The following is an 11,999-nucleotide window of genomic DNA, read 5'->3' on the forward strand; positions in this document are numbered from 1 at the left end:
AGCATTCCTGGTCGAGAGAACGGCGGTCTCGTAGAGACAGAGACGGCAAGCTGATACGCAGAAACTGCAAAATCGGCAGCGAAATGCTATATATATCCCGATGAAGCGGGACGCAACCAGGGACGACACTGGAGATAGGATATCAACGTCGCGGAACGCCACGGAACCAGGAAGATTTTCAGCCGGACCGTCAGCAACAAGTGGCAGAGCGGAGCATTGTTAGCCGGCGATTATCAAGGGACCGCGTGTTTCACCGAGATACCGAACGAGCCGACGTGTGCGTCCCGCGATAACGTCGACGCATGCCCGACCGACTTCCTGAGACGACGCGACCACGACGGATTCGTTTCGCCGACGATCCAAGCGATCCAACGATCGTCGACGAGTTGCTTCGCCTGACGAACCGCTAAACCGATTCGATTCCACTCGAAAATCTTCCGAAACCTTTCCGTGCATTTTTATCTGTCTACAATAAATCAACTTCTCTTGTAATTCTTTTATTTGACCTGAACGCTCTGCCATCGCTATTCTTTGCAATCATCCTTAATTTCTGGTCTTATTGTTTTTATTGTTATTATTATTATTATTATTTTTATTATTTTGATTATTCTTATTATTCTTATTATTATTACTTTTATTATTTTTATTATTCTTATTATTCTTATTATTATTACTTTTATTATTTTTATTATTCTTATTATTCTTATTATTATTACTTTTATTATTCTTATTATTCTTATTATTATTACTTTTATTATTTTTATTATTCTTATTATTCTTATTATTATTACTTTTATTATTTTTATTATTCTTATTATTATTATATACTTTCATTATTTTTATTCTTATTCTTATTCTTCTTATTATTATTATTCTTATTAATCTTGTTATTCTTATTAATCCTATTACTCTTATTAATCTTATTATTCTTATTATTCTTATTAATTTTGTTATTCTTATTATCCTTCTTATTCTCCTCATTCTCCTTATTTTTATTATTCTCATTATTCTTATATATCAATGATCTTCATATTGCTGCTATTATTGTCAATGTTACTCGTATTGCCACAATCTTTATTATCTAATTCTCATATCAGTACTGATTGTTTCATTGTAGCTACGTTCATTATCTTGTTATTATTACTTTCCTGTCATTCTATCTTTGTCTCGCGTGCTCGTTATTGCAACATTCTCCGAAACGAAGTGTCCATCACGTTTACACAATAAATATTGTTATTGTTATTATTATTATTATTATTATTATTATTATTATTAATATGATTATCTTGCAGAATATATAACATTGTGGCTATGCCGATGAGCAAAACAAAGTCCGGATAAAAACTGGACATTGTAATGTTTCTGTTAAAATATAAAGAACAATATAACCTCGGTTATTCGAACCAATCGGACGAATAACAACGGTGGAAAAAATATATCTTTATCTCGTACTATATATATATACCCGTACAATAAATCTGTCAGTCTAAATATAATATGTTTTCGTTCTGTATTGTAAAAAAACGGTTGTTCACCCGTAACACGTAATTGAATTATGTTAAATTGAAATTAAATCAAATTAAGTTAAATTGAAATTAAATTGAATCGTGCCGCGCACGAGTTATTCTAAATTGAATCGCGGAACGTAGCTTAGATGGTAGACTATTCTAGCGCATCTGGAGAGAAAAAAAAGAACTGCAAATGAAATGATGCGAACTGCAGTCTAGGAATGTTCCCTTATCACGCTGGCAGCAACGCGAGTACAATGTTACAAGGCGCTCCGAAGTGGAAGAGCATCGATGAAAATAATAAAAAAGCAGATGGGGGTCGCGTTAAAAGCGCGTCTTACGGGCTTAATCCGAAAGGGACTGTTTAAATTGCGCCGAGGACTCTGTGGTTCGATAGGTTGGTCGAGGTAAATCGACGACGCCGGCAGGATTGCGCGTCTCATGGTCCAATTATCGTACCGCGGCTGATTAGCCGGCTCTCTCTCTCTCTCCCTCTCTCTCTCTCTTTCTGTCTCTTTCTTTCTCTCTCTTTCTACTTCTCCCTCGCTCCCACCTCGAGAGTCCTGGCAGATAAAACGGCCGATTACGGTGAATCGGTTATCGTCCCGGCGCGTTTCGTTGCAAGGCCGCGTCGCGGTTTTTCCAACGGGAGAAAACCCGCCGCCGCCGCGTCGTGAGCCTCGAATATTATTAAACGAGCCGCTAATTAACGGAGCCGATGCCCCCTCCCGCTCGCGGTCTCGGCGTTCCCCGCGAAGATAACGAACCGATTGAGCCGCGACCACCGTTTCACGGCTCGATTACGAGGCGAGTTTCGAGAACGTTACGTTTCGGTGGGCGTGGTGGCTTGTAATTGGCGGAGATCGATCGCCGATAACGGATCGGAGCCCTCGATCCCGAGCTGCCTTCTGCGGCTATCGAATCTCGTCTGGGTCGCGAGCGCGGTCCTTTATCGAACGGCGATTCGATTTTATCCGACCGTTCGAAGCTCGATTCCTTGGGAAATTTCTACGGGATACCAAACGACGGGGAGCAGACGGTTAAATGTTCAACCCTCGGCTGGTGCATCCTACTAAAAGTCTGACGTAACCGTTATTAACGATCCCACTCGACTGCTATAGTTCATTGCGTTGTTATCGACGTAAAGGTGATAAATAAGAGATCGAGATCAATACCTGGTTACTTTGCCGATGAATAATTCAATTGAATACGATTCAAGTCAATTTTCATTTCAATTCAATTCAAACCCGATTCCATTCTATTTCATTTAATCTAATTCGATTGAATTTAATTTAATCTAATACGATTCAATTTAATCTGATCTAATTTAATTCAATTTAATTGAATCTAATTCGATTTTATTTCATTTAATCTAATCTAACTTCATTTCATTACACTCAATCTATAATTTAATTTCTTCATATGTACGCAAATTAAATAAACAGTTTGTGAAAACTAGTTTTCAATTTTTTCACATCGGTTGCTAATATGTCTATTTTATCACTGTTGTCATGTATAATGAAGTGGTCTAACTTGGACGGATGGATTGAATAGAAGCAAGTGAGATATAAACGTTCCTAGTTTTTTATTATTTTTCTTACAATTGTATTATCATCACAGATGGATAAGTAATTAACTATTTGCCTCTCATTTGGTCACTGTCTCTCAGAAGTGCAATAATATAGAATTTTATTTAGGCGATTCAACTCCCTGAATAGAATTTTAACAAATGCAAATAACTGTTGCGATCGTATTAATTAGTTTTGTACCAGAGGATTTATACTCATTAATAAATCAATAAATAAGTAAATGACTAAATAAATAAATTAATTAATTTTAACTAAATAAATGGATGAATGAATGTCTAAATAAATGAATGAATGAATGTCTAAATAAATGAATGAATGAATGTCTAAATAAATGAATGAATGAATGAATGAATGTCTAAATAAATGAATGAATAAATGAATGAATAAATGAATAAATGTCTAAATAAATGAACGAGTGAATGAATAACTAAATAAATGAAAGAATGAATGACTAAATAAATAAATGAATGAATGAATGAATGACTAAATGAATAAATTCGCGAATAAGTGACTAAATAAATGGATGATTAAAGCCTAAATAAATAAATGAATGAACGAATGACTAAATAAATAAATCTTTGAGTTCTCCCGACGACAAATGGGGCAAGAACGATGAACGAACAATAAATCGTCCCGTCATCTATCAGCAATTCCCGAGTGCCGAGTCTGTCCGATCGTTTAGCCATCGCGACGACCAGCTGAAATTGATGATCCAAGAAGAGTATCAAAGGCTCTGGATCTGGACCACGACCGATCTCTTTGGAAACGCCGAGAGATTCTGCCAGGGAACTCTCGAAATAGCCCTGCGAGCCTCGGAGGAGCGAGGACCGAGAATTCGCGTGAAAGAGATCGATCGATCCGCGCTCGCACTCGGACTCTACGATCGATTTGATCGACCGACTTCGACGTCGGGCCGATTATTAATAGAAAGTTAGCGATACGTACATATATTGTTCCAGGACCTGGACGGGCGAGCCTGTCCCGCGGAACGGGAGAGGTGAAATTGCCGAGAGAGAGAGAGAGAGAGAGAGAGAGAGAGAGAGAGAGAGAGAGAGAGAGATAGTACGAACATTCGATTTCTTTTGCTTTATCAGCTCTCGATCCACGGCCGTGTCCGGACACCGGGGCGTTGCAGCGATTTCTACGGGGAAAAATTCCACGGAGCAACGAGAGAACGAAGTATCCACGGAGATCCGAGAATTCGCGGTCGGAAAAATCTACGGTCTGCTGCCAGCGCGGCGTGGATAAACGACGGAGGAGGGGGCCTGGGGGATTTCAAGAAGAAGACGCCTCTTCGCGAAGAAGACGTTGATCGAACGAAAGAATCCGACGATCGGGTGCGGCGCGCCGTAAAAAAGTCCGGACTTATTAAAGATCGGGCAAGGGCGGCCCCGCTACCGGTTTCTCGAACTTACTTATCGAAATGCTACGTTGCTGTTGCCAGCTATACAGGCTGCGGTAACGTCGTCGCTCTCCTGTTTCGAGCTGTTATTAATTCGCGAGGTCGCCGGGGCGGTTTTCGTGGTCGGGAGACGGCGGTAATCGACCGAGGGAAATTACACGCGAGCGTACGTCCTCTCTCTCGCTCCCTCCTTCTTTCTCTTCCCTCGTCTGGCTCTCCCTCTCCCCGGTTTCTCCTTATCCGCAATCGGATCAAAATTGCTCGGGCCGAAACCGCAATTAGCGCGCGGAATCTGGACGCGAGAACGTTCCGTTCCCGAAAAATCTCAATCTCGGCCGGCGACGACACACGCGGTGCGCGTCCGAACAGCGTCTCGGCAACGCCTGCAATTTCGCGGCGATCGATCGGGATCTGGATCGGTATCGGTATCGGGATCTGCATCGAATAGGATCCCGTGGATCTTCGAGGGAGAGCGGCCCAGCCGGCTCTCTCGGACCAGCCGGAAAGAGAGCTCGACGCGCGAATCACCCTTCGGCTCGGTGATATCTACATGAACAAAACGGATCGAGCCCATTCGCTGGAACCGGTTGCCAGGAAGAGCGGCATCGTCGGATAGCTTCTCCGCTCGAGATATATCCCCTACTTAGGCCGGCCACGATCGCTCGTTCACTCGCTCGCTCGCTCGCTCTCCTACTGCTGTAATCCTCCTGTGAGATTTATCATTAACCCGCGTTTCAGCAGATGCACTACCAGCGAAACTCTCCGTGGAAATAACCGGGCACGCACCGACGCCGATATCAACCGAGAGATATCCTGCCGAGGAACGATTCGCGGATCCAGTCCTCGTTCATCCACGAGGAAAATTATTCAATTTGTGTACTCTCCTTGCTGCTTCTTTCACGGCCCCGATGGATTACAGGTTTATCTAGCCGCTACCGTCGGTACGAGAAGTTATTCTCCTCGACTCTTGCGCGTCCTGCTGTCAATTTGACTCTGTTTCAATTCAATTCAATCTATTTGAATTCAATTTAATTCAATTTATTTCAATTTAATTCGATTTATTTTAATTCAATTTATTTCAATTTTATTCAATTTATTTTAATTCAATTCAATTTATTTCAATTTTATTCAATTTATTTCAATTTTATTCAATTTATTTCAATTCAATTCAATTTATTTCAATTCAATTCAATTTATTTCAATTCAATTCAATTTATTTATATATACAAGTAAACAGCAATTTTTGCAATAACTAAAACAAAGCATTCTCAAGTTTCAGATTATATTATTTTGCCATTTTTAGGAAACTTGATCTCAGACTTTATAAATTTTATCTTTTTTAACGTGGAGTCTATGTATACAAGTGAGACATGGAACAGTGAACAAATTAAAAGAAACTAAAAACGTTAGTACGTTAATTAGGACCTACTAAAATGATTTAAGATAGAAACAAGATAAGAAATAATAAATAAGAATTTCCGTACAATTTTTTTAAATATTTTCGTTAACTTTAAAGGGTCTAGAACCGTTAGATATAAATAAATTCTTTCTGTTATGGTGCAATATTGTGTTTCACGATAGTGTCAATGTGACACGGGAGGGACACATTAATTTGGAAAAATTAGGGTCCGATGAGGGTTAACGAGAAGTTTCAACCCGTGAAAATCCTGAGAAGTGGATGTTCGAGGCGAAGTTTCCGCTTTTTTTCTTAGAAAAACCTTCGAAGAATCGTGCGAGCTAAAAGACAAGAAGCCCGACGCAGAAGAACCGGGAGCGTGTCAGGGTCAGAGGTCGAGTGCTCTTCGAGCAGGAGCCCCCCACCAACGGAGAGGAGTCCCGCCAACCGCAGGAAGCGCGCGTGCAGCCGGGATGCAGGTTGCCGTTGCGCTCCTGCACCGTCGACCGCATCTGCAGCGGTCGAGTCACGTTTCCGAGCTGATCCACATTTACTGGCACCAGCCTAAAAGTCGGAGCTAGCCGCGACGCTATTAGTGTCCTTGGACTTCCGTGACGGGAAAGACCGGCCGACCGAAAAGCTCGGGATTGACGCGTGGACCGTCGACGCCAGCAACCATAAGATTTCGCTACACAAAAATCCAGAAGCTCTCGAGCCTACGATATCAATTTTCCGCCGCGTTTCGTAAATTGTCGCGCCCCACTCTTTGTTTACAAATTAATCGACAATTTCTCATCTCCTGGAAATTCTTGAAAAGCTTGACGCTAAACCTAACGATTGACGTGTGATTGCGATTTGGTGTAAACTTGGTGCAATTACGGTGTAATTGCCGATTTCAGTTATAGATGTCTCTCACTCCCATTTTTATGATATCCCTAAATGTTATATTATAAAATTATTATTATTATTATTATTATATATAATCATATATATAATATATAATATATAATATATAATACATAATCCGTCAAAATTGAAAGCCGTAGGTGCCAAATATTGGGTTGGCAACTAAGTAATTGCCGATTTCAGTTATAGATGTCTCTCACTCCCATTTTTATGATATCCGTAAATGTTATATTATAAAATTATTATTATTATTATTATTATAATATATAATCATATATATAATATATAATATATAATCCGTCAAAATTGAAAGCCGTAGGTGCCAAATATTGGGTTGGCAACTAAGTAATTGCCGATTTCAGTTATAGATGTCTCTCACTCTCATTTTTATGATATCCGTAAATGTTATATTATAAAATTATTATTATTATTATTATTATTATATATAATCATATATATAATATATAATACATAATCCGTCAAAATTGAAAGCCGTAGGTGCCAAATATTGCGTTGGCAACTAAGTAATTGCCGATTTCAGTTATAGATGTCTCTCACTCCCATTTTTATGATATCCGTAAATGTTATATTATAAAATTATTATTATTATTATTATTATGTTATTTTTTATTATACGTGAATGTTAGCAACTGGACAAATTGAATGCAGCGGTCAAGGAAAAGCGACCAGAATTTGTCAATCGTACAGGTGTCATTTTCCAGCAGGACAATGCTAGGCCGCACGCGTCTTTGTCCACTTGTCAAAAATTGATGGATATTGGTTGGGAATCGATGTTACACCCATCATATAGTCCTGATCTCGCGCCATCGGATTACCACTTATTTCGATCCCCGGACAACTCCCTTCGTGGTAAAACTTTTAACGACGATGACGCTGTAAAATCTCACTTAACTCAGTTTTCGGCCGAAAAGGATCATACTTTCTACGAGCGTGGAATTTTCAAGTTGTCAGAGAGATGGCGAAAGGTCATCGAACAAAATGGAAAATACATTACAGATTAAACTTCGTTCCAAGTAAAAAGAAATTTTGTATTTCATTGAACAAGTCGGCGATTACTTAGTTGCCAACCCAATATATGAGAGTGACAGGTGTTTGAATAATTTTATAACAACGTATGACCGAATTAGGAAAATTGTTTAGTCATTTCCTGTATAAGAATCTGTCTAACGTCGATCGTTTTAAAATCAAAAATGTGCAACCGGTCAAAATGACCGTTATGGTAGGTTAGGCGTTAATTTCTACGCACCAACTCGACGTCTTAGAAACTACACTCTCTTTTTAATAGAATTACGTAAACGTTTGATCGATGCACTATCGATTCTTCAATAGCTTGAAAACGATACTTTTGTACTTCCTACGCTTCCTCCATGCTTCCTGCCGCTAATGCCATTCGCCGTTCGACTTCATCCCCGCTCGCATAACCAACCCAAATTTCATGTACTTCTCTTTCTCGAGTTGTATATTTAACACTGAACCTACCGAGCGCTAAAGACGTCTGACATACGTTGTTTCATAAGAATTACGAGACTAAGTTTATTTAGACGTCTTACCATTTTTATTTTAACGTGTGCTTGAACCGAGATATTTATACAAACATTTTCTACAAAAGTGGCACTATAATACCAAAAATGTTACAATAAAAGATGCGGAACCGGTTATTTTGACCGCCATGATAGGTTTAACGTTAAGTTTTCTGTTTCAAGTTCTCGTATCTTATTCGCCCCTATGTGACTGCTACATTGTTATTCGCTCACTTTAAAAAGGAGTTACCTCGTCGATCAATAAAGTTATTATTATAATTATTATTATGATTATCACTATGATTATTATTATGATTATCATTATGATTATTATTATTATTATAATTATGATATTTATGATTATTATTATTATTATTATTATTGCGATTATTATTATTATGATTATGGTGATTATTATTATGATTATTGATCATTATGATTATTATGATTCTTATTATTATGATAATTGATTCTTATGATTCTCAGTATTACTATGATTATGATTATTATCATCACGATTATTATTATTACTATAGCAGTCATTGTTCATCAAATGTAAAAAAACAGTTTCGGTAACCCCGTCTCCCCGCACAGTGATATCGATTGCAACGATAGCAACAGCGCGGTATCGCGGCAACAGAGAAGTATTATAGATTCGCCAACGACTCGCCGGACACGACATCTTAGCGCGCGAGGGTATCAACGCGTTAATTATCACCGCGTCTCCGCAGCATCCGCGGTATTCCGAGCATCCCGGCAGGCGATTCTCGAAAGCCGGCTTCTCTATTCGATGAATTCGAAACGGCCGGTCGGGCGGAATAGCCGAGGTTCCACGGAACGGAAAAGTATTCGGAGCGGAAACGGAGAGACGAATTCCTCTCTGGGGAACGGTGGGGTCTCGCGCGGCGTCGGCTCGCGCGATAGGAAAGGGTAGCTAGCTACTACCGTTCCTCCTAGCATCGGACAGAAAGAAGGTAAAGGTGCTTAAGGCCGGGGCGTCGCTCGCCTCGCGGTGGCTGTAAGCTGTAAACCGTGAAAGCGAGGCGCGTATGTGTACGGCTTCGGCGGGAAACGTGAAAGGGAACGGGTGGAGGCGGGTGGGTGGGTTTCCGTACCTCTGGGCCTGGCAAAGGACTTCATGGCCTTGATTCCCATTCCGGCATAAGCGTCGCCGCCGTAGTCAACGTACATGAGTGCTGTCCTCGCGTGCTCGCTGTACATGCACGACGAATCCTCGGGGGCCCGCTGTCATTCGCTCCGATGATCCCGCGCGCACAGATCGCGCGCGGCGCGTCCCACCGTCCCGAGAGCCGTGCGAATTCGCGTCGCGTGGACCCGCGATCGATGAACCCCGGTTGTCAGGACATCGCGGCGGCGACGATCCAGGCAGGTGTCCGGCGGACAGTCCTCTGTCCCATGCTCGAGGCACCCAGGGAGTCAGGGACGCGGCGCGACGCCCGGTCGTCCTGCCATCGGGCCGGCGACGAGGAGCGCCGTCGACGACGACGACAGACGGAACGGGTCAGCGTTGGTCCGACGCACTGCGGCCGCGGGTTCCCGGTGGTCCAGAGGATCGGAAGCACTGTCAGTCGCGCGCGGTTCTCCTCGAGAGGCTCCGGTGTCGACTCGCCGGCCGAGGAACGGTTCCGGAGAGGAGCAGGTGAAACGATCCGCGAAGAAACTGGTCCGTGAGTCCGGGCCGGACGCGAGGGAGCACGAGGCCGAGAGGCGCGTGTTGCCGCGAGAGGAAGCCGGTCCCCGCGCGCGCCGTGTCCACCATGTGTTTGCTATCAATTCATAACCGCGACCCGCGGGCTATTTCCGAATACCTGCTTGCGCAACCGGCGCGGGCGGACGGAGCGGACGAGGAAAGGGGGGACGACGCGACTCGACGCGACACCGCGGCGGGTGTACCAGCGGGGCGGCAGGGTGAGACGGGGTGGTGGGGGGTGGGTGGCGTGGGGAGAGGAGAGGTGTTCACGCGGGTGTAATAACGCGGCCGAGCTCCGAAAATACGAGGACGCTTTGCTCCGGGACGCGCTCCGGGATACGCTCCAGTTTGTCCGAGACCGGAGAGCCGCTTTTGCCGCGGCGCGGTCCGGCGCGGCGCGGCTCGAATTTGTCGGATTCGAGGGATTCGAAGGATCTCTCGGTCGGTTGTTCGTGGTCGGGTGGCACTGGCACACACGCGTCTCCCGCACGCCGCTCTGCACGCACGTACTGCACACCAAGAGGAAAAACGTGAAACGGTCTTACGCGGCACACGCGGCTCGATCGAGAGAGAGACTTCTCGTTCGGCTCCTCGGCACGGCACGAGAGGAGCTCGCCGCGAGAGACACCGCACCGCCGGATTTTTCGGAGCGGATCGAGGGATCGGACGATCGAGCGAGAGAGAGAGTCGGCTTGCTTCTTCGGGCGAAGCGCCACCGTCGAGCACGTACGACCGCGTTCCGCAGGTAAGTGCGTACGCAAGGAGAGAGAGACGAAGGGCAGGAACCCGCGGGAACAAGAAGAGGTAGTCGCGAGGAGAGGTAGGAGCGGTAGTAGAGGAAGAGTTGCCGCTCTCTCGCGCTCTATCGCTCGCGAAACGAGCAGAAGAAGGAGGAGGAGGAGGAGGAGGAGGAGGAGGAGAAGGATAGGAGGATCGGCCGATCGCGTGGTGGAGGAAAAGAACAAGAGAGGAAGACGCGCGTCGCCGCCGAGAGGGGAGCCAGAGTTTGCTCGGGCCGGCGAGGTGGGGCACGCCCGGCGGAGGTGGACGCGCGCCTTATTTCTCGTCCTTCGTCAAGCTGAATCAACCAGATTCCCCGCGGTTCCCCCGTCCGCGTTCGCTCCGAATCTCCTCGGACAAAGATGCTCCCCCCTCCTCCCGAGGACTCCGTCGTCGCTTCCCGGGAACTCGCGCTCTCGAGATCACGGCCGCGGACTCGACCGCTCTTTCGGACTCGATTCCGAAAATCGAGAAACGCGCGAGAAAAAAACGGAGAAATCCGCGGACCGGCGGACACCGCCCGGAACACACCGACTCGAAGAAGACAAAGAGACCTCTCGGCCGAATCGCGCGAGGGTGAACGGAGCGGGCGCGGGGCGAGCAGGAAGAAGAGAGCGACCGTCTCTCCCGGATCCCCACCAACCGCGTTGCACGCTCGCCTAGCCTCGCTCCTCGCTTAGTTTTATGAATGAATACTCTCCCGTCGACGCGGCAAACTCACACTGGCGTCGGCACGCTGGCGCGCGACTCTCGTCTCTCTCTCCTTCCATGATCGGCCGGTCTCGCTCGCTCCGTCCTCTCCGCGCCGCTCCTCTACTCGCCGCTCCGCGCCGCGCCGCGTCGATCCGTCTTTCCTCGTTCCTCTTTCCTCGTTCGCGTCTCTATCGATCGCCGGCCGCTGTTCCCGTTCTCCGCTCGCCGATACGTCCGTCCTCTACGCTCGAGCTCGCGACGCTTCCCTCGCTCTTTATGCTCTTACGCTCCGCGGTACCGCGCGCATACGTCTGTCGTCGTCCAACCGCCGCCCCGGCCATTCATCTTGTTCGCTCGGCTACGAGGCTACGGGGCGTCGGAGAGTGCGACAGAGACCGAGATCTCTCCTCCGTGTCTCGCCGCCGCCGCCGTCCGCTTCCACCCGCTTCCACCCGCTCACGCGGGCCACGGTT

The 11,999-nt window shown here is 45.2% G+C and overlaps 1 protein-coding gene across 4 annotated transcripts in view; it reads right to left on the bottom strand.

The window, feature by feature from the left end:
• pnt (ETS transcription factor pointed) overlaps nt 1-11,999 on the bottom strand; it is a 220,597-nt gene that overhangs the window by 73,017 nt on the left and 135,581 nt on the right. The window contains exon 1 of one of the 4 annotated variants that reach the window (XM_076524728.1): nt 9,458-9,713. The exons of the other annotated variants lie outside the window; for them this stretch is intronic. Within the exon in view, the coding sequence (XP_076380843.1) occupies nt 9,458-9,563 (106 nt within the window). The 5' untranslated portion in view covers nt 9,564-9,713. Of the gene's footprint in view, nt 1-9,457; nt 9,714-11,999 lie in introns of those variants that run through there. 4 annotated transcript variants of the gene reach the window in all.

The sequence above is a fragment of the Megalopta genalis genome, chromosome 10 (genome assembly GCF_051020955.1).
Source record: "Megalopta genalis isolate 19385.01 chromosome 10, iyMegGena1_principal, whole genome shotgun sequence".
NCBI lineage: Eukaryota > Metazoa > Arthropoda > Insecta > Hymenoptera > Halictidae > Megalopta > Megalopta genalis.